This window comes from Suncus etruscus, chromosome 5 (assembly GCF_024139225.1).
Source record: "Suncus etruscus isolate mSunEtr1 chromosome 5, mSunEtr1.pri.cur, whole genome shotgun sequence".
NCBI lineage: Eukaryota > Metazoa > Chordata > Mammalia > Eulipotyphla > Soricidae > Suncus > Suncus etruscus.
This window is the reverse complement of record NC_064852.1, coordinates 145,396,410-145,421,322: the sequence shown is the minus strand read 5'-3', so window position 1 is coordinate 145,421,322 and position 24,913 is coordinate 145,396,410. Positions and strand designations below refer to the sequence as shown.

General features: G+C 33.6%; 1 protein-coding gene across 1 annotated transcript in view; it reads right to left on the bottom strand.

Moving 5' to 3' along the window:
- ANGPT1 (angiopoietin 1) overlaps positions 1-24,913 on the bottom strand; it is a 272,220-nt gene that overhangs the window by 57,082 nt on the left and 190,225 nt on the right. Inside the window, exon 4 of the mRNA XM_049773961.1 lies at positions 12,387-12,619. Within this exon, the coding sequence (XP_049629918.1) occupies positions 12,387-12,619 (233 nt within the window). The remainder of the gene's footprint in view (positions 1-12,386; positions 12,620-24,913) is intronic.

The window sequence follows — 24,913 nt, the reverse complement described above, 5'->3', positions numbered from 1 at the left end:
TGATTATCCATAAATGGAGGTAATAGATATAAAAACACTATTTTGTCCTTTTTCTTTTGTTCACATCTGGCAGTGCCCATGGGTTATTCCTTGATCTTTGTTCGGGATTTTTCCTAGCTGTGTGCTAGGATAGAAATTATAGCATGTCTAGATTTCAAACACTTTGACCAGGTCTTGGTAAGTTATTTCTTGATTATCTGATCACAATATAGATAATTATACTAACTAGGGTTATAATGTTGACAGTTCAAATATAGCACCAAAGAGGTATAAGAAACACAAATGCTTTATTACTGCTATATTGAAGATATGTTTCAAGGAGTCTAATGTATGCAGGGTCTATATGGCCTAAGTGCAAGGTGGACTTTGAAAAGGCTGTCCAAAAGAGATATGAATATGCCTGAAAGAATAAACAAAATAAATAAAAATTAAAATAAATAATAAAAAACAAAAGGCCATCCAAAAGACACATGAATATGCCTGAAAGAATAAATAAAATAAATTTAAAAATAAAATCAATAATAAATGAATAAAAAATAATAAAAAGCTGTCCAAAGGAGATATGAATATGCCTGAAAGAATAAAACCCATGAAAAAAGACATATCTGACCTAAATTTTAATAGCTTAGTCTATGCAGTTCAAATCCTTTACACAGACGAATATCAGAAAATGCATCTAGAAAGTTCAGGAAATAAATTATTATTTAATCTTTGTGATCTAAAGGAAAGCCTAGGAACACAAGCAAGGCATGTCTGTCTTTCACCGGCCAACATTCAGTCAATAAGCAACCCGAAACCCTGAGTCCAGCAGCTGTTGCTTTACTCAACACTTTCCTTCCTTTGCCCAACCAATTTCAATCCAGATGGTATATCTGCCACCAGACTAACTTCAGGGAAGAACCATAAAAGCTGAGGCAGAGGGTCACTTCAGTTCAGATGAACCCTCAAGAGAAAACTTCCTGGAATGTGGAATTAGTAATTCTGTTTCTCAGCAAACAGTAGAAAATACAGATGGCATTTAGGCTTTGGACCAGAGACCATGTAAAAAGCCAAAGTCCTTGATCTTTCTCCTATCCTAAAAGTTGCTATATGGGACCAGTTTTTCAACCATTCATTTAAAATCTTGCTATGGTTAAAGTTCAATTTTTGCAATTGTTTTGTAGTTACTACAATGCATATGAATCAAGTTGCTTGTTTAAAATTGATCTGTGTGGTATTTGAGGGTCAACATTATTAGGGGGGAAGCACACCTCCAGATATTCAGGGACTACTCTAGCTCTGCACTAATTACTCCTGGCAGAGCCTGGGAGACCTTCTAGGATGTGGAAGTTAGAACCCAAGTAGGCTCTGTGCAAAACCAACATCCTACCCACTATATTATTGTTTCCACTATACTAATGTTCCAGTCCTTACGTAACTTTTCTTAGGTTAGTAAAATTAAGTAAATTTTTCCTAAGTTTTCTCTAACATGGAAAGAAAGATTCATATAGATACTTGAATGCTATTTGTCCACAAATTCATTAAACAATTCATTAAATATTGACCATATTTATAGTAAAATTTATTTGTTTATTCTCTTGGGATAATCTGATGGAAAGTTATAAGTTGTACATGATCTTTTCCACTTATTCAAAATGTTATTTTATTAACAATGATATTTCAGGTACTTCACATATATTAATTTATCATATCATATTTTCAGTCTGACAAGAATATGAACCTTTTGAGGAAAAATTTTGCCACGCAGGTAGTGAAGTGTAAAGGTCAGATTTTATGACCTCTTTTTAGGTAGACAAATAATTTTTTTCAACAAAGCCATTATTAATGAATGAAAGTTCTTAGACAATGTTATAAACATAAGAAAACAGTTTTCAAGTGTTTTGAAAAATATGCCACCATTCCTTCCCCCCCCAAAAAAAAGCAATATTGACAAAAATACTAATATACTTCATTTTGAACTTTTTTTTCTTTCTTGGCTACACCCGGTAGCTTTCAGAGGTACTCCTGAGAGACCATATTGAGATGGCTGGGATCAAACCTGGTTGGCCACATGCAAAGCAAATTCCCTACCTGTTGTGCTATTCTTCCAATATTTACTTTGAACTTTTTAAAGAATAATATCTATCACTTTGATTCTGAAGAAGTACCTTGATTCTTTGAAGTACTGAAGAACAGTACTGGACTAGCAATGGGAGTTCTACTCTGAATTTATGGCTTCCTTCGTCATTAGGAGTGATACAAAACTAAGAATTTCAAAGACTGATAGAAGTGGCTTTTCTAAGATGTTGACAAAATCTAAGATGTGTGGTACCTTTGTGCTAAGCGAAGTGAAAGCAGCTTAATAAACCTGAGATACCCGGGAGATTCCTGCTCCTTCACGGCCCTAAGTCAAATAGCTAAGCTTCTTCAAGGAACTGTCTTCATGAAAATAATAGTTCTGGGCCTGGTGAGATAGTACAGTGTACTTGTAAAGTTACTTGCCTTGTAAACAGTCTATTCTGGTTCAATCTGTGACATTGCATATTGTCCTCTAATACTACCAGGAGTGATCCCTGAGCAAAGTCCTAGGAGTAAACCTTGAGCATAGTCAGATTTGGTCACAATATCCACAAAAAACTTCATTTAAAACAAAATAAAAACCTATTCTACCAATATAGTGTATATTAAATATGACTAGATTTTTGTTTATTTGTGCATTTGTATGTTCATGAAGCAAAAATAATAGGCAAACTTCCCTTTGAAACACCCTTCTAGTGAAACTCGTTCTTCTAAAACTCAATTCTTCTATGGAAATTAAAATATAAAAAAAAAAAACATTTCTACCTAAATTTAAATCTGAGAATGCAAAAAGACATAACATGCACAAATTAAGTGGGATTACACTTAATTATTTAACTTGATCATAAAAGCATTTTAAAAGTAGGTTACACTTGTTAATGAATATTACTTATTATAGTAGAAGGTAGTCCACACTTCAAATGAGAACATCTGAAGCCAACAATATAATCAAATTCTAAATGACTTAGAATTAGTTAGAATATTAATAGTCTTTTAATTATGAACTCTCATATAAAGCTTTAAAAACTCAAAATCTTTTCAAGTTCTTTCCAACCAATGTTTAGAAATGTATTTTGTAGATAATATTTTGTCTAATGTGTGTTTGATTGTAACTGTAGTCATAAAATATCTTAGGTTTATTTGTTCTGCTTTCTGAAATCTTAAGTAATTTCATGCAAGTTTCATTCTATCATCAGTGTAAAACATATATACTAGATGATGTAAATAAAATGTTTTTTTAAAACTTTCTCAATCATAATAGATTTTTGTGTTTTTTCCCCTCAGTTTAACTAGCTTATCTGTAATGTCTACTGTCCCATTATGCCCTTAGACTTAGAAAATATCTGTTGTATTTGACTTGAGTGTGAATGAATTCAGGAAATGACTTAGTTGAAATTCTATTCTAAATATTTTGGACTTCTCTACATTAGCCAAGAACGCCATGAAATCAGAAGAGAAGATGGAATGGAGTTTGGTCAGAGTAATGCTGGAACATCAAGGCGACACTTTTTTTTTGTATGTGGCCTCTCACCCTGGTAACTTCCAGGCCCAGCTGGATCCAGGAGATAGCCCTCTCAACTAGACTAGTTTCTGAAGTTGAAACTTTAACTCCAAAAAAAGAATTAACCACAAAATTTCCACTCTCCCTCAAAAGATGTGGTTTAGAAATAGTTCATGGGAGAGGTCAAGAACTGTATTATTTTTTATTTTGTTATCATTAGTTTGGTTATCTGCTATTCACACAATTTTTATAGAAGTTATGCCTTTTCAGATAACACACTCCATCAAAAAAATGGAGAAATATACCATTTTCAAAAATAAACTTTCCCCTTAAGCTATTGGGTTTTTTGAGAGGAAGTGCTAGCAAGTGTGGCTAATTTTAAGGAAATTGTAAATGTTTGACTTATAATTTTCTGTCAAGATAAAGCATTTCCCTCATTAAATGGGAACAAGTGCTCACTGTCATGTTCAGCAGATGACTTCCTGCATTTTTCTTTGCTTTCTACCTAAAGTTAAATTGTGCATTAGTCAACATTAGTCAAGTAGTCAACTAAGAATCAAATATTTTACTCGGTGAAAATCATATTCTCTATATTTATCAATGTTTACGTGAGTGACATTCAAAAAGTTTTAATTTCCTCCCATAGCCTGTAATGTTTTGAGAGTCATTCTGAACTCAAGAGATTTGCAGGAGTTCAAACTATCTCATCCCTTGACTGAATGATTTACTTCACAACTCAATAGACACTGCACGGGAGGTAAATTCCTTTCAGATGGTAGAATTATTCTGAGAACAGAGCCAAATGACTCCTCAGCACTGGGAAGGAAGCAAATGCCTCATTTCCCCTTTTCAGAAGACCACAGGACCAAAAATAATGATCAAATGTTCCATACCACTGAAGCTAGCCTCTGGGAAAAACACTTTAGACCAAATCATTGAAATCACTTAAGAAATTTGCAGTATCAATTATTATGTCTTTCAGATGATGTGAAAGAAATTTTAAAATTCAACTTTATGACAAGCTCCTTATGAGCTGAAATTTAATCTTCATATTAGGCAGCTAAGTCTATACAAACACAATCACGTCTCTCAGTAATAATTTTTCACTTTATTTTGTGTCTCTCTATTCTGTATACCTCTCCAAAATTTTTATCTGTTACTTTCTCATTCGAGTTTTGTGCACATGTGAGAACAATACTCTGTGTTCTCTTTCTCTCATTTTATTTTATTTTTTTTTATTTTTATTTTATTTTATTATTTATTTTTAGTGAGGCCAGGAATATTTTATTGAATGAAACTTACATAGATAAGTAGGAAGAGCAGGAGAGAAAGTCAATGTTCAAGAAAGAACACTTCTACAGAGTAAATAACACGAGTAAACAAAGATACATAAGGACAAACAACCAAAATATATGTTCAAGGGAGAATACAGTCATAAAAAAACAAGGCTATTTTATTTTTCAGCCTAAACAATTGAGTCATACACTTCACTTAAACTCATCCAAGAGGAGATTGCATTATTGTATGAAAATTTCCTTTTCGTAAATTCACTTAAAAAAAAAAAAAGAATTGACCTTTCTGCTAATGTGCTATAGAAAAGTAAGACACTTCATAACCATATTTTCTCCTACATGCAGCATTTCTACCACCCAATTATGTTTTTCAATTAGTCTCTTTTTAATCTGGACTTTAAAGTATTCCCAATTGTCTTTCTTTACCATACTTACTATTCTTTAGTGGACTAACACTCGAGGTATGTAAATTATCTGGAACTGCAAATCAACATGTCCCTGGGCATTTGTATTACTGAATGAAAAGCTAGTTTTCATCTGATTCTCAAATGGAACTATGACCTCAGGCATTGTTCATCTGTTACACCATTTCATTTGCTGTATAGATTTGAAACTCAGTCATGACTTCAACATGTCAATCTATCAGGTCATTTGAATTTTCCCTCCTGAATTCCAGAATTCCTCTGATTTCTAAAGCCCAACTGTTCCATGGTCAGCTCAGTCAATATATCCAAAAGAAAATGCATCATCATTTCTCTATTACTCTTCTTCATGTGTTGAAACCCAGAAATACAAAAATTATATATAACTAATTTTAACAAGTCATTACATCTTATGGATTCAATTCTTGTTAAGAATTTGATTCTAACTATTTTTGAGAAGTTGGAAATTAGAAGAATATACTTTTCCTGCCCTTTCCCAATACTGTGCATGGGGTATAGAACCAAACTCATTGGATACAAATCTCAGCTTATTAATTATTTATCAATATATTTGGAAATTATTTACCTCTCTGGGCTCAGTTTCTTTATCTTCACTCTAAGATAACACTGAGCATATAAATTTATTATAAATACAGGACTTATTCTATAAAAGGAAATTTTTCTAAAATGCAAATTTCAAGGTAGATCATATGTAATAATATATAGCTTTCAAAACTTCATTTTCTCATCTTATCTTTAGCTCTTCTGATATTTATTCAGATTTATGCATCTAAGTAGAGACCTTTTCCTCTAGTCCACCTTACACAATGTCTTCTGGAAAATAAATGATGTGTTTGATCTTACTGGAGTTTTTTATTTTATATGAAACTGCCATTAGAAGCATTTCCCTGTGCTTTAATATCAATCAGTAATTTCCAACCATTACAACCTTGAGCAAATTATTCATATTTCCTATAGAATTTTTTAAAATAGGAATAACCACTAGAATTTCTATGTTTTGACATTGTGTAGATTAAGCTAGTTAATACAAATTTAAACAAACTATTTTTTTTTTTTTTTTTGGTTTTTGGGCCACACCCGGCGGTGCTCAGGGATACTCCTGGCTGTCTGCTCAGAAATAGCTCCTGGCAGGCACGGGGGACCATATGGGACACCGGGATTCGAACCAACCACCTTTGGTCCTGGATTGGCTGCTTGCAAGGCAAACGCCACTGGGCTATCTCTCCGGGCCCTAAACAAACTATTTTTAAAAAACATTTCTTCTGCTTGTGTCATTATTTTTAACATTCTTCCAATAGGCTTGACGAATGCCACGGCACTTTGGCTTCATGTCTAGGAAGCAATTATTGACTTTTTTATTCATTTGCTTCTCCATCAAATTCTAGGCCCCTTAAAGTAAATAAATTGTATCTTTTTCCTGCTTATAGGACTCTGAACATTACATGACATATGATGGACACTCAACAAATACTATCCAAATAAAATGATGGATGAATTTATAATTTAAATAAGTCTTAATAAAGTAGTTGTTGAATTATTTTTTGAAGGAATAGATGACTTTATAAATCATCTCTTGGTCTATAACTTCATTGACTCCAAGCTTATCTGGAGAGTGAAGTAATCAACCCTCGTAAATTTATGACAGGACATAAATATTATTTTCTTTCTGATTCTTTTCTTTTACTATATTCCTTTTAGAGAGCTTCAATAGTAATTTAATTATTTTCACATAAAATGATGTTTACCATGTACACACTATATAGTGTTTTAACTCTGAACATAGATGTCTAAAGAATATTTTATAGTCATTTACCTGATTATTTTCCTTCAGCAAATCTCAAACTATGTGTCCATGCCATTATCAATACAAGCTATTTAAATCCAGTAATAACTGAGAATTTCCAAAAACATGAAGTAATCAGCTAAGCTTTGTGCCTGTGATAACACTGAGGGCAATATTTCTTTAGTGGGTAATGTTTCTAAGAATAAATGTGACCAAATGTTTTCCGACAAAGTTTAAACAAAATAGTGCTACCCGGAAATCATACAAACCAAATGAAACTGAATTTATAATCATATTTGTCCAAGTGGCTTCCTATTATAAACAGTATTTCACCTGCTTTGTGAATTATTTTAGAAAACTTTTTTTTACTATTTATCATATTATAAATGTGTCTCATGACATTAGGTGTTTTAGTAGAAAAGTTTTATGAAGATAAACATAAGTGTTGGATGCAGAGATAGATTCATAGTTCCTAAATCAGAATAATGTTCAGATAAAGAATACATTTCTAGCCATACATCCTAGGAAAGTTTTGTAAAGTAACTTTAGTGAGTTAGAAGCATTTGTGTGTGTGTGTGTGTGGGAGGGGTTTCACACCCAACAGCACTCAGGGGTTCCTCCTGGCTTTACCCTCAGAAATCGTTCCTGGCAGGTTCCGGGGACTATATGGACTGCCGGGATTCAAACCACTGTCCTTCTGCATGCAAGGCAAACACCTTACTTCCATGCTATCTCTCCAGCCCAAAACCATTTTTGTAAATAATAAAAATAACTATTCATTTTACTACTGATACAATGCGTTTATAAAACTTTGGGGGGGGGGGTTGGGTCACACCCAACAACGCTCAGGTGTTACTCCTGGCTCTACACTCAGAAATCATCCCTGGCAGGAACGGGGGACCATATGGGATGCCGGGATTCGAACCACCGTCCTTCTACATGGAAGGCAAACGCCTTACCTCCATGCTATCTTGCCGGCCCCACATTTATAAAACATTTTATGATTTATTTTTACAGACTCACCAAGTATCTATTACCATCACATATTTAGAAAAAAAGAAAAATGAGGCAAAGAGCTGCTGCTTTTATCACTGTTCTGATCTGATCTCCTTAGGAATTATGTTCAGCAATTTTCCAAGAACAAAAGTTTTCAGTATATAGCACTCAATGTGTGTTTAATTGAACTCCCTTGTCACTTGGAAGAAAAACAAAGAACTAAAATATGAAGTTCAACTATGTAATGTACTCTGTTTTTATAGACAACTGCGTAGGCTCCTTGTTTCTATACAGAGTATCTGGTGTAACTCTCTATCATTGGGAAGTGAAGGGAATTCCCTGTCACTGTGGAGATACAATTTCAAAGAATTTATAAATGCTGAAACAACTCTATAGAGAGAAAATTAGTTGCCAACGACAGAAAAAACACTGCTTTGTAGTATTACATTTCAGCTGTCTGCATAAATAGAAGAATCAAGTTGGAATTAGAATTAAGTTCAGTAAGATGTCTTTTGCCATCTTGAATTATAATTAAATGATGTTTCAGAAAATATTCCAGAGAACAAACTTCTCTCTAAGCTCATTAAATACACAAATTGGATGCACAAAATTGGATGCTTTTCCTATGTCATACTCAATAGGAATATTTATGTATTAACATATAAAAGAATTTTACAATTTATTTATAAATTAATAATATCTCCATGTGATAAATTTCTATATGCTCACAGAAGGAGTGAAGTTTTGATACATGTGTTGTAGAATTGGAATGAATAAAAGTTCACCTAATAACATCCAATCCCTCTATGCTATTAGTCATGCAAACGTTCCATTTCTGAAGACTATGGTTTCAATGAACAGGAATATACAGTAATTATCTTTTGAAATCTTGTTGGAAGGTCAGAGATTTTACAAGAGGTAAGGTACTACCCTTGCATGTGGCTTTGCCAGCAGTGACACTGGTTTGAATCTCCTACACTACATATGGTTCCTGAGCACTGCCAGAAATTACTCTGAGAGTAATCAGGCCAGGAGCAGACAGCAATACCCCCCTGAATACCACTGAAGGTGATTATTTTCACTTAATAAAATACAATAAAATCATGATGAAATATCATAGTAATAGTCATTTAAAATATTGGTATTTCTTTAAAAAAATGCTCTGGGACAATCACTTGACATATTGATATCTAATAGGAATTCTGAAATGTAGGGTTGGGCTGTGGTCCAATGGTTTGGCTACCTGCCTCACATGTGTCAATCCCTGGTACAACATGAACTCTTGAATATATTAGATGGATCCCTGGAGGCCCTCTTATCCCAGAGCATCACCAGATGTGTCCCTGGATGCTCCTCAGCATGGCCACATTAGGACTGGGAGTTCCCATCATCAGAGGGTCTTAGCAACAGAATATTTTGGATTCTTGGACAGGACCACTAACTTAGTTGACCACGTAATACTACAAGTGGTCACTGAGCCTCCTAATCATCACTTAGAAAGAAAAACAATAAAATCTAAAGTGGCCAAATGTTCAGCAAGCATAATTTTTATTGTTATATTAAAGAAATAAAATGTCATCAAGAAGCAATTTAAATCTCTACAGTTACGAAAGCACAGATTCATTGCAAAATAGATCAGAAGGCTTTTATTAGGGTCACAAATGCTGTATCTAAATCAGGAATTATTTTAGATTGCTATTAAAAAAAGAAAATAACCACACATCTGATTGTTGGTTATTTTTCTAATATTTCCTTATATATTGTATCATAAAATAGATAACACTTTTCTCATGCCCTAACAAACATTATGAGTAGCATCTCTAAGGAGTGCCATTGTAATTGCTCAATAAAAATTTCTTTATAATTGAAGAAATATTAGTTGCTTAACACTCAAACACCAAACCTAGCGAGGGCTTTAAACTTCTAAGTTATTCCTCATCGTTCCCGCTAGCTGCTCTAAAGGTTAGACATGTTTATTAGACAAATACTTAGAAAAGAAGTAAAATTATGATAAGTAGGCAGACATATGAGCTCTGTGAGAATCACCAGGGCTTGATATTTCTAACCCTGAAGAAAAAAGAACGACTCAACTCCATTTGCTTTAAGTCTCAGGATGATAAGAAAAATATGTTTTGAATCTTTCCCCAAATGTATTCGGTTCAATATGAGAATAGATATGTCTCATATTAGTACTTAATTTCTAAATACTCATGAGCGCTATTAAAATTCCCTGGCAAAATCCTACCATGCTTTCTTTCCAGTAGACTCTAACTCAAGGTTTTTGGCAGACTCTGGCTGATTAGCAGGTTTTTTCCTTCCCAATCACATTTCTGAGCACGCCCAAATGGGGCTCTGGGAACTCACTGTTTAAAAAAAAATTCTTTACAGAATATAGTAAGGGCTTGTTTAGACTATCTTAAGAAGATATAACTAAGGTAATTGAGTGTAATAGATAAACATGAAATGTCTTTAAAATAAGAACACTTAATACATAATTATCTTCTATTTTCATATCTAGATATGAAAGTATGAGCTTGAGCTAATATTTCAACTCCACTATTAATTTTAAAGGACCCTCTACTTTAGTCTATTACATATACATAGACATTTTATGAATGGTCCCATAAGCCACAGCTTGATGACTATAGAAGATGCCTAGAAATATTGCAAGTGTAAATCTTTGTAGAAGACATCTATTTATTTTTCCATCCACCCATGCAACAATTATTGAATGAGTTTTTCGTGTACACCTGTCTACTTTGAGTAGAACCTCTTTTGAACCTTAAGGGAGGTCTTCAGTTTGAAAAATGAAAGGCATCTTCTATAGTTCTGCCCTTTAACCGTCTGTGCTCTAAGTGGGGATAGAATAGTAAACGGTGATGAGTGGAGTGAACACCACATACATCTGAAAATTATGGTTGTCATCAAGCTGTGGCTTGAGAAATAAACAAAAACCAGTGAAGGAAATGGGAACATAGGTGTTGTGTATGTAAATATTTTATGGGATTGTTATGTTACTGACCCTACCCTGATTGGTGATTTTGTCCTACCCTAGGGTGTGACCTGGCATTCTGCCCCCCTCCTAGGGTGGTACCTGATTCTGCTTCCACCATTGGGTAGTATCTGATCCCACCATTGGGTGGTACCTGATTCTGGGGGATAAAATCAAGGGTCTGTGGAAGGCGAGAGGCTTTTTGCTGGAACTGAGCCTGAGACTTTGGACTTCAGTCTTGTCCACCGAATAAAGCTAATATTCCCACAAGCCTGATTGTCTGCGAGCTGTTTACCCGCCGTTTCACCTCATAATGGTCGGCTGGACAGGGTTGCAGACGTGTGCTCCGAGCTGAAAGGGAAAGGCCTCATCCTCCATCCCTCCATCAGTCAACCTCTTCAGGGGTTGACTTGCAACACATAGGAAGAAGAAGAGATGGCTCAGGACAGGGAGAAAGATCTTGGGCACTTTGCTCAGTGTGAAGATGAAATAAATATTTATATCAACAGTTGAAGTCAGAGATGTAGTAAAGGGATTAAGACACATGACTTGTATGCTGTCTATCCAAATTTGATCCATTAGGGAACCACAATTATAACCCACATAATATTAGCTACTACTGTGCCTGAGTAGCATCATAGCCTCAGACCTGAGAGGAACCCCCTTAAATAAACAAACAGAAAAGATCACACTATTGTGAATAGGTTACCAAAACTCGTACTAATATTTTTTTTAAAAATAAGATATTATATTTTCACTGCCACAGATATCCAAGAGTAAAATCTAGATGTTCTGCTTGTGTCTTTTCCACCAAGAACAGTGACCTTAATAAATACTTTAAATAAATAAATAAAAAACATTATTTCTCCAGAGAAGTTATTGGGAACATTTATATCTCCTTTTCTCTGCAAGAAACTCTTCATTTTCCCTCCACTTAAATTCAATGTTAATTAAAAAGTGAGAGCCTTCCTACTAAGTGGCTAAAAAAACAAAAAACAAAAATCAAAAAACAACGAAATATTTATTCCAACATTATGGTCCATTTTATCTACAGATGTAAAGACCAAGAAAAAAAAAGAAGTTAGATGGTTCTTTAAGAAAATTAACATGAATTCACACATTGAGTCATATGAATATATCCTCTGAAGTTAAAAACATCAGGAAAAGTATCAATGCTCATATCATGAAATGCTTTAAAGATTAAACTTTTTTTCTTTTTGACAGAGCAAACACAATTCAAGGTAGAAAACTACACTGCAGATTTACTTGTGCAAGGCTCAATACAATAGTTACTATACCAAAGTGAGGAAGAAACTCTTACCACCTTCTTTAGTGCAAAGGTTGACAAGGTTATGCACCGTGTCCATCAGCTCCAGCTGCTGTTTCTGAAGGACACTGCTGTTGGTAGTGGCTCTGTTCAATTGTTTCTCCAGTTCCTGGATTATATATGTTTGACGGGTAACCAAGCCTTGAAGATTCTCTTTCTCTTCTTTTAAGGTGTCCAATTCTTCTTTGTGTTTTCCCTCCATTTCTAAAATTTTATGTTCTAACAAACTATAAGGAAGTGAAGATAAGATTTAGTTTTCAAAATGACATACAAATAGTCTGTGATTCAACTAGTTTCTGAATTTAAATTTGTATTGTTTAGGTATTGAACCATGTGAATAGTTTTTAAATGAACAACTCAGAATAAAAATCTATATAACATACATAACTTTTCAGATGAAGATCTGTTAAGTTAGTTGGCATAGTAATGTTTGTTTTCAAAATTTGATTTATTCATTTATTTCTATATTATCTTATATCATCCAGGACTAGCTGACATAGACTCAAGACATTTTATTCTGGACAGGATATAATGCAACTCTTACTAAAGAAATGAGGCTAATATAAAAGAGAATAGTTGAAAAATAACATAGACATTACTTTTATTTACTTTGCTCTCTTTATCTTGAAATCTGAAAACTTAATAGAGATTAAATAAACTTAACAGCAATTCTCTGGGCTCAAAAAATAGTACATTGAAGCAAAAATCAGAGAACCAGCAAGAAGGCCATGTATTATCACAATAAAGTACATTTCTTGGAATTTTTTTTTTTATGTCAGGACTCAGAATAAGGCCTAATGTCACAAAATTTCAAACAGTAACTGGATCTTTAACTTCAACCTGGATGACCATGGTAGTGGTGGCATGGTGATTTGAAATGACTTGCTTCAACTGAAATAAGTACCAAATGAGAACCTGCCTTCTCTCAGAACTCTTCAAAAGATATTCCACTTGCATAACATATATTAAAATGATAATGTAAAAGCACCCTTAAATCATATTAATTCACTGTAAATGAAAGAAATTTACATTTTATAGAGTGTATAATATGTTAGTTTTCCTCCGAGGAAAGTCTCATTCAATTTTCTTGGTTTCATTTTCAGAAGGTTCATCCAGTCCTTAGTTTACAAGGTGAGATTCAAATGTAACATACCGGGTTGGGCATTTAATTTACCTTAGAGAAATATAGCACTGATTTATTCCTTTAAGGTTTTTGAAAAGGGGACAACAGGGAGTATTTAAGTGTAATATTTAAATTATAAAATGATGTAGTTGGAAAACTAATTATCCAAATCCATGTGGAGGGAGAATATTGGGAACCGGGACTAGAATATTTATCCTTTACATGGATTAAGAAATGTGGACAGAACTGCTCTTAGGAATTCCAAGTCATGTGAGAAACTTGCCCCCGCCCCCAGAGAATGTGACAGCATATAACAAGAAAGTTTTCTATTGAAAATAAATTGTCAGTTTCATTTTTTTTTTCATAAAAAATACTGGAATGCTTCATCTGTGTTAAAAATAAAACTACCAATTTGCAACACTTTTGAAAAAATGCCCAGATTCGCATATAAAAAATTACTTTTAGGGAACTCCATGACCTTTGCAAGATAAGAAAACCATGCTTCTCTTACAAGTTTTTTATATTTTATGGGACAGCAACAGTTAGAAAAATATTGTCTTTAACTGACACAGTTCATTATAAATTGACTCAACTTAAATAGATCTCAGGTATTGTGATTTGGAAAAACGTGATAGGCTCATAGGATTAATTTTTTTTAAATAGAGCAAGATGAATGTCAATATTTCTAAGGATACGTACAATTCACTACATTTTAGAATTGTCTTTTGTTTGCCAGTGTCATGATGTAAATGTTTGAATGGTTAAAAGAAAACAGTAAAAGTATTTATTGGTTAAAATATTTAGCACATTCATTTATCGTTAAGTGATAAATGCACTTGGTATGAATGTTGATGCTGGTTTTATTGTATCACTATTATTTTGAAATTTCAGGTCTGAGAATTACAACCTATGTCTTAGATCATTCCACTTTATTTTTAAATTACTTTTGCTTTTACACAATTTACAATAATCAGTTGCAAGATGATTGTAAATTTTATTTTATTTAGGTTTTGGGGTTACACCCACTAGTGTCAGAAATTATTCCTAGTTCTATACTCTTATATCACAGATAGGAGTGTTCAAGTAATATATGTGGTATTAAGGATTGAACATGAGAGGCTATGTGCAAGGCAAGTGCCATATTCTCTATTCTATCCTTCTGGTCTTGATCATAATTCAGAATCGGTTAGGAGAAGAAATTTTTGATGCAGAATATGCAGAAGATTATTATAGCCTTTTATTTTTTCTAGTTAGCAGACAACATGCTAGCCATGCCTTATTTAATACTTGCTCAATGCCAATAATGCTTTCAGCAGTGCGGAACATGCAATAATATTATTCATACTCTAAGGACTTATTTTTAGAGAGAATGCCTAAATAAGATAATAATAGCTATCCTAAACATTGTTTCAGTATTCCTATTCAAAAGGACATATTCTTTCTTTGTTTTTGTTTTTGCTTTTTGGGCCACACCTCGTGAAACTCAGGAGTTACTCCTGGCTATGCGCTCAGAAATCGCTCCTGGCTTGTGGAACCATATGGAAGGGACCCCGGAGAATCAAACCGCAGTTCATCCTAGGTTAGCACATGTAAGGCAAATGCCCTACCGCTTGCGCCACCTCTCCAGACCCTGTTTTGTTTTGTTTTTATTTTGGTGCCATACCTGGCTGTACTCAGAATTTACTACTGGCTGTGTTCATGGATCACTCCTGGTAGAACTAAGCGCACCTTTTGGAGTTCCAGGAATCAAAGCTGGGGTAGCCTCATGTAAGTGCCCTATCTATGGGATTATAACACTGGTCCCCAAAGACATATATTTTTAAAGATGGTTACTATCGCACATGTCAATAAAAGAATTTTGTTTATTTTGGTTTTCAAGGTAATATGGAAGAGAAGTTGAAAATAAAAAGTTATTCTATATTATAATGTTGCTATCAAGGAAGATACTTCTGAACAGCATTTTGTGGGAAAGAACTTTGTATTTCTGGAAAAAAATATGCATTTAAAATATTGGAAAGAATATAGATTTTTATATACACTAAACACCCTACAATATACGGAATGACTTAACAAGTCATCTTGTAGTAGGTGCATAAAGTATGGAAAAGAAGTTAATGGCAGCAAGAAATTTGCTGTGTATCACTGATATTGCATAGAATTTGAAAAAAATCTAAGAAATCAGAACAAAAACTCCAAGCAAGTTGGAAACTTACCTCATTATTTACAAATGACAAGTCTTACTGATTAATTATATCTGCCATGAATTTTCCTAACACACTTCTTTACATAGAATTTCTTTAATAATTTTGTACTCATTATTTCTCCATTAGATATCTTTATTAAGGTAACAATATATATTAATATTCTATTAATGATAACTCCAGACTTCTTGATGTTGGTCTGATCTGTTCTTAACCCTTTATTTCCTTTGGTGCCACTAATATCTCCTTTTCATCTTTCTCCATACCTTTTTTCTTTTTTGTAAATGGTTCTTGGGGACCAGAGAGATATTACATCAGGTAGCACAATTGCAGTGAATGTGGGTGGTCCAGGTTTAATCTATGGCCCTTCATATGGTCCCTCAAAAGTGATCTCTGAGAGCAAAGTCAAAAATAAGCTCTGAGCACCTCCAGGTACAGCTCGAAATCTAAAGTTGTTACTTACTTAGGGAATCAGACTGCCTTTTCATAATTTCTAAAATGATGTTAATTCAAAGTCCAGATTTTTTTGCTGTAAAAATCCATATATTGTCCCTACTTAACATTTTTATGATATGTGATTATCATTGTATATTTCTAAAATGCTTATTTCCTATGATTCTTAAGGTAATATCAAAAATCAATAGATGGGGCCAGAGCGGTAGCACCATGGTAGGGCATTTGCCTTGCATGCAGCTGACCCAGGAAGGACATAGATTCGATTCCCGGAATCCCAGACGGTCCACCTAACCAGGATAAATTTCTGAGCTCAGAGCCAGGAGTAACTCCTGAGAGCTGCCAGCTGTATCCACAAACCAAAAACCAACAAACAAGCAAAAATACCTCAATAGATAAAATAACCCAAACAGTTTCTAGATAAGAATCTAAATACTATTTCTAAATGAAACAAATACTGTTCTAAAATCAGTATTTTTCCAAAAAAAAAAAAAACTGTTCTACTATAATAAACCTTTTCTCACAGACCCCAGCTGTGAAAATTAGCAATAATCTTATTCCAATAAAATAATAAAATTTCTTGATTTACAGAACTCAAGTCAATATGTTAACATCTCATTATTTGCTACCTGACAGTTATCATTACAGTTTATCTTTCATAATATTTCAACCTAATATTCATTTTTACATACTAAAAATCTTATTTGTCAATATTGTTGTTGTTGTTGCTGTTTTAATTTAACTGATTTTTATAAATTCCACATTTCCTCTGCCTTTCAATTTTATTTTCCTTCACAATATGTTTATTGATTGGTCAATGCTCTCCTGACTTTTTTGCTAACCATGTAAGATGGGAGAGACCTAATGATGGCTAGGTAGGAAGATATCTACAGACAATATTAAAGTTCCAAGATCCAAAATTTATGTAAGAAATTAGAACTATTTCTTGACAGTCTTGAATAACAGGTTTAATTCATGTTTACATACATAATCCCATATCCCTGTGCACCTTTATTTTAAGGAGAAAATTTGGCATATTTTTATCAAGCACTGTGATGTTGAGTGGTAATAAGATTTTAAAAAGTATATATTAAATAAACAGTTTTATTAATAAACATATCTAAGAATTAGTGTTAATATAGAACAATTTATGTGTAGCTATGCATCTAAATTTATACAAATGGAGCTTGAAATCCAGAGTTTCTCACAGAATATTTAATACTTCCTGTTTCTCATCCTTCTGGAAACACTTTGAGAAGAGACATGCATAGAATTTGGCACTTAACTTTGAGTTAAGAAGGCAGAGGTGCACTTTAATGAAGAATAAAATAAACAGAATAATCTAGACCTTGAACTTCAGAAAAAGGTTCTAATTGAATGTACACAATCTCTATTTGAAGCTTTGGGATTGACTCTTTCCCCTCATTTCCACAATCTGCTCCGACCACCATATCTTATTGGAATTATTTCAAATCACTGAACACATCTTGAAGCTTTCAAAAATAAAGCTCTCCCTTTCGAATTGCTTCCCACAATAGAGTTCTTAACATAGCAGCCAATGAGTTTATGGCAGTGACAGTTTCTTTAGCTATATGTGTGTAAATGGCATAGGAGGAGAGAGATGCTAAGAATATAGATGTTTAAAATATTTTAACCAGTATGAACCTACTTCCAGATGTTTACAAGTTTTCATTTTTAAAATATGTGTGGTGTCAATGTTTTATAAAACATATGTTTATAAAGAATGATTTTCCCATTCAACAAGAAAATCATAAATTAAGATAATTTTATGTTTAGTTTTTTAATTAGAATATAGTTAACTTTTTCATAATGGGAAGTATTAATAATTCATATTTGGATTAGAAGCATAGATTACTCCAAGTGAACAATAGGCCATGTTTCAAGTTGGAGACAAATTGGATAAAACAAGAAGAAAAAGATCAATACATTTCAAGATATAAAAATAAAATAACTTCTATTGATAACAGATTAAAAAATAAGCCACACACTAAAGAAAACATCTGCATCTAAATGTTGTAAAGTTTTAACAACCATTAGAGGGATTGTGAATTAATAAAGCAAGACTAAATAATCTAAGAAAATGTTCCATAAATAGGCTGGCAAAGAAGAAGTGAAGGTCCTAAAAAATGATGAGTTACATAATAACTTAGGTAGAAAAAGTGAATAAAATGTCTAGCAATGATTTAAGATATTAACAAACCTCTGAATGTTTGAGTAATTGTAAAATCCAAAGGTAATTTTTGGTGTGTTATATTTGCATATAACCACTTGTAAACTTATAAATTATAGAGCAGTCATAACAATGAATAAAGTATATCTGTATGTAATTGCATGCATAACATAGCCATGGAAAGTTATAAAGTAGAAATGAACCCAGTAGGATAAAATAGTTAAAGTTTACACATTTAATACACATATTATTATTAATTACTTCTGCATATATGGAAAAATACAGCAGGGTTCCTGTATTAACATATGAATCTATGTTTACTAAATATGCATATAATACTCCAACAATTTTGATAAAGTCAGTAAGAATAAGCATTAACTTGCCAATTTATTAAGGATGACTCTCTATAGGCAATGGTAATGGTGAAAGACTACAGAACTAGGGAAACTGTTGTGTATGTTCTTACATAAATTAATATTCAGATAAACTGTGTGAAGTTTTAAAAATTAATTACAGAGACATGGTAAACTTGCATTGATCTAAAATATCTTGGGAAAATCCTCTCAAAGATTAAAAATTTGGGCTGAATTAGTGTATTATGGAATAGGAACTAGTATCTTAGGTATCATACAGTGAACATTTGGGAATCCAGAATAGTGTTACAAACACTATCTCAGTTAATTTAAGTTAAGAGCAATGACCGTTATACTAGTTCATGTAAACTATGTGATTCTAAATTTCCATTAATCATGTTTTTATGGAAACATTGTGCATGTTTTTGTATTAATAAGTGACATTTTTCTGGCATAGAGCTACTGGAATATTTGCCAATTTGCCATTTAGTCAACCATCCCCCTGCTCACTATATGAAGCTCACCACAAAGAGTGATGTGTGCAGTTAGAGAAACAACTATGCTGAGAACTATCATAACAATGTCAGTGAGTGAGGAATGTAGAAAGCATGTCTCGAATACAGGTGGGGTCTGGGGAGAAAAGAGCTGGGGGCATTGGTGATGAGAAGGTTGCAAGATGAAGGAAATGCTGTCTAGTCCAATCTTTATGGAAAGCAATATGGAGATTCCTCCAAAAGCTGGAAGTTGAGTCCCATATGATCTATACCACTCCTAGGGATGTACCCTAGGAATATAAAAATACAATACAAAATCCCCTTCCTCACAGCCATATTCATTGCAGTGCTGTTTACAATAGACAGACTATGGAAACAGCCTAGATGTCCCTCAATAGATGAATGGCTAAAAAAACTGTGGTACATATATACAATGAAATATTATGCAGCCATCAGAAAAGATGAAGTCATGAAATTTTCCTATACATGGATGTATATGGAATCTATTACGCTGAGTGAAATAAGTCAGAGGAAGAGAGATAGACACAGAATGGCCTTACTCATCTATGGGTTTTGAGAAAAATAAAAGACATTTGTGTAATGATTCTCAGAGATAAGAGAGAGGAGGACTGGAAGGTCTAGCTCACGACATGAAGCTCACCACAGAGAGTGATGGGTACAGTCACAGAAATAATTACACTGAGAACCATCATAACAAAATGTGACTGAATGAGGGAAGTAGAAAGCCTGTCTAGAGTACAGGACAGTGTGGGGTGGGAAGGAGAGACACTTGGGACATTGTTGATGGGAATGTTGCACTGGTGAAGGGTTTTTTTTTATACAAAATACTAAACAAAAAATAAATTAATATATTTTTAAAATAAATAAAGTATTATTCTATACACTATGTGTAGAAATAGTGCCTGGGAGAGAGCTTGAAGGCAAAGATTAAATAGTGTTTATATTTCAGAAGGTCACATTCTAATATTGGAGAGATAACCACAAACACACACACACATGTGAGCAGGCACACACACAACTCACTCATAATTTACAATGTAATGGGGTAATTGAATTGTAGTAAGGAAATGATCTTGGAAATGAGGAATGGGCTCTTGGAGGAGGTGAAAATCTATACTGAGTTGTGAGATGAACAGGGATTTGTCAGCTGAATAAGCAATAGCAGAACATTCTGACATGATTAACAATAAACATGTAGGAAGCATCCTATTCACAGTGTCATATTCACAACTATATTAAGAATTAAAAATACATTATATGTGTTAGGCACTGTTTTTGTAATTTATATTCATTGATTCAATCATAGCATAAACTCAAAGATTATCATCAACTCCAAATATCAACCGTGTATAAAATGTGAAAATAAGAGGCTAGCGCAGCAGGTAGGACACTTGCATAGCCAGTTGTTCACCTGGATTCCATCTTTGGCATCTCATATGGTCCCCTGAGCTCACCAGAAATGATTCCTGAGGATAAAACAATGAGTGTCCCCTAAGTGTTGTTGGGTATGGACCAAACACAACCACCCCTAATTAGAAAAAAAAAACAAATAAAATTTAAATAACTTGCTCAAATAATATGTGACTGTCTTTTCTTTAAGTAAAAAAGGTTTAATTTAGAAATCTGAGAAAGGTGACAGAGAGGATAAGAAAAAAGAGAATAATAGGCTAGAGAGAACTCCAGTTTTGCTAAAGGTGGAAAGAACTGCAGTAAAAATCTCTGAGCTAAAGTATGGAAGCATGTTGTGCACATCACAAGATGTGAGAAGCTGGTGACATGTGTGTACAGGTACTATGTGCCAAAAATATGACATTGTCTTAATTATAGCAGAAATCATAGAAAAGTAGAATTCAGGAACTTAGATCTCAGAGATTAACTGCTCTTAGATATTATACCCTTTTAAAAAATATGTCATAGGAAAGGATATAAATTAGGGTTCTAATTATCACAGATTGTGTTCTGTACTAATTAATTTAAACTTTCTCCAATTAGCTACAGAGAATCATTAGGTGGTTCGGAATAGAATACATATTTTGAGAGTAAAATGTTTGGTAGCATCAACATTTAATATGAGTAAAACAAGAAAATTTTTGAGTTGTATTCTGGAAAGAAGACCTCAGCAGAGTAGTAGCTAATAAATTTGAGAGGCATAAATCAAAGTCTCTGCAGTTATTGAAATGAGAATTAGTGAGAACTTGCTAAAAGAAATAATCCGCATAAATAGAATGCATTGGATAGATTGCAATATTTAGGAGACTAAACTGATAATATTAACTATGGCAAGTATGCTATATGAAAGCCTCTACGCTAGGGCATGAGAAAGAATAAAGACCCTTGAGTTTGTAACTTGACTCGAAATTCTAAAATCTTAAAGCTAATAAAATTCAAGCAGAACAAAGTTGTATAGAATGAAATTTATTATTTTAATGAGGAGAAAAAGTTAACCTATAAAGTCAGTGTTTATAATTGTTCAACTTACATGGTAATACAGTATTATAAACCTCAATAGATTTACTTGGTTCTTTATATATATATAGGAGTGTGTGTGTGTGTATATATATATATATACATATATATATGTGTGTGTGTGTGTGTGTGTGTGTGTGTGTGTGTGTGTGTGTGTGTTTGCATGGATATACCTATGTATTTAGTTTTTGGGCCACCCCTAGTGGTGCTCAGAGGTTACTCCTGGCTTTGCACTCAGAATTACTCCTGACAAGTTGGGGGTGACTTTGGGATGCCAGCAATAAAACACAGGCAAAGGCCCTGCCCAAGGTTTTATATATATTTATATACACACAGGTATATGTGTATATGTATACAAACTCATATATATATATATTTCATTTGATTGTTTGGGAACAACACCCAAAACAAAAAACACACTCAGGGCTAACTCTTGTTCTTTGTTCAGGTCTCACTACTGGCAGGGCCTTGAGAATCAAATTTCGGTCAGCTGTGTGCAAGATAAGAGCTCGCTACCCACTACATTAGCAAGCCAGTTCCTTCATCCTTCTTATTAATAAATAATAAAATGTAATCTAAAATAATGCAAGGATATTTTAGTTTAGAATTTAAAAAATAATTTGCCAAATTGAGGCTAGAGTAATAAGTTCTCATTCCTTTAGGCATATCAAGTATTAAAACTGAATATTATAGTAATAGGTATATTAAAATTATAAATGCTAGAATCACTTAAAAGTAATTAAATTACTAACTTGCTAGAAAGTTACTAGAAGAGAAATGAGGCTTGTCACATAAGTTCAAAGAATTTCCAAGGTAAAATAAAAATTTTACATTTTTGCTCCATTATTAGGAGGATAAAAATAGAAACCTATGCCAAAACAAACAAGCCTATCTTCTACTATTTGTTTTAAGAGAGTAACTTAAAACAATCAAACCAAATCAAAACTTATATCAATTATCTTGACACTGCATTATGTTAAAAATTTTTATTTTTTATTAAATTTATTTAAAGAAAATGCATCACATAGTTGACATAACAGGTCATAATACATTTGTTTTATGATGATTAAAAGCAAAGTTATTTAAAAAGAATAGAAAATAGAAAGATAAACTAAAGAGAAGAAAGAAAAAGGAAAGAAGAGCAAGTATCTTTTTGAAAATTATTGATTCACCAATGAATTTATTAACGCACTAGCAGAAGGTTTAGTAAACTCTTTTTAAGGATATGAGTTAAAGAAATACAATAAAAATGGTGTGAGAGTGGCAAAGTTGTTGTTTGCATAGGCCCAGCAAAATATGGGGGAAATAGAAAGGAAAAGCCTTGGCCTAAATACAAGAGGACCTTACACCTGAAGTGTTCTGGCATAAGACCAAATCTGGGCTCCAGGCATAATAGGTTGTTTTACCCCTAAGTTTTTCTCTGTGGTCCCAGTGAAATTTTTTCACACAATTGCTATTGTTGGTCTCAGATTTCTGTAGTTTGAGATCCTGGTTTTTGTGCATATCCTATATTGAAATCAGGATGATGTGGAGCATCCTCTAGTTATCCTCATTATTAGAGGGCAATGCGGAGAGCCCTACTCTGAAAGCAGTTGGTTGCTGTTGCTAAGTCGTCTGGGTGTTAAAAGGATACTCTTTGAAGTAAGTCGATGCCAGGGCAGTGATAGGGTCTTCCTTGGTAGAAGTTTGCTTCCTGGTGATGCTATAGAAAACCATGGTTGTTTCTGTAGATGATATCCATGGTTCAGGGGTGAATGGACAATGCCTGTTCTTCTGAGGCCTAAGCCAAGTCATTATGACAATGTTCAGGATGTAAGGCACAACTTCATTACAAACTTTGTGTGTTGCTATCTCTATTAGATGAGAACTTGTTTGCTGTGTAATAAATTTGCATTTTAATGTACCTATGCAAAAAAAAAAAAAAAGGAACAATGCCACAAGGTATTATTGGTGCATATGGGGGGTAGGTCGAATCTTAGTGACTGATGATATTTGCGCATGAGCATACAGGTCTGCCATACCTATGTCCGTTTAATGTACATATGCAATATACAGTATGCCTATGTTGTATACTGTCCTTCTTCCCTTGGCTTACCAACTTACAAGCTCATTTCTAGTCCTTCACTCCCTCTTTCCCACTTGTTAATACCCCACATTTAACCCTTTTTACCTTTAGTTCTTCGCTCCTCACGAAGCAGATCATTCATTATCCTCACTCAAGCCAGCTGCCCACCAGCTCCCAAAGTGAAAAGATAGACTCTCAGCCTGAGAAGAAACCAATACTTTGTTGCTATTGAACTACTCCTTTCAGCAGCCTCCCTTTCCTCCACCTATCTTCACTGTGGACCTTTGCTTGCTACCAGGCTGGTTTCTGAGAAGTCCCCGCTCAAGGACATTTCCTGATATGGGACTGCTGGAGCCATTTTTCAGACTCCACAAGGCCAAATCACAGGTCAAAGTGACGCCCCAGATTTTACATTACACCCCCCAACTATTTCTAAAAAATTAAAAGGGATATGTATATCTCATTTAAATATATTAGATGTATTCCCTTGACAGCTAAACACTTATTGAATATGCTCTTATATATTGGACAATTTTCCCCACTGTTTTTTTTTTTTCTGATCTGTTCAATAAAGAATTTTGGTAGAAAAGTCTTTTTGTTTAGAGTTCATGTTAGAACCAAGATATGGGGATTGTTGGACATGTTAAAATATTTTTACAATAATTTAAACAGAATCATCATAAACTCATACCCTAGTATATAATTTGCCATACATGAGTTGCTTTGACCTAACAAGGTATTTTAGCCACTTTGAATTTTAGTTTATTTTTGCATAATATGTACTTTGTAGGAATAGTTGAAAAATTATTCATAGTGTGTGAAAGCAATGTGGGCCGAGTACTGTGGTAGGGAATTTGCCTTGCAAAGTTAACCTGAATTAAATTCCTGACAATCTTTATGGTTCCCCAACCACTAACAAGAGTAAGTCCTGAACACAGTGCCAGAAGTAACCCTTGAGCATTACAGGTCATGATCCCAAAATAAAAAAACAAAAAACAAAAACAAATGAACAAACAAACAAGAAAAGTATGTGGTATAAATAAATGTACACCTAACACTACATAACTAGGTACTATAATTTATTTCCTAAAATTATGCTGAAATGGTCATCATGTGTCAAGTTTTACTCTATTTGTTCTAACTCTACGTTAACC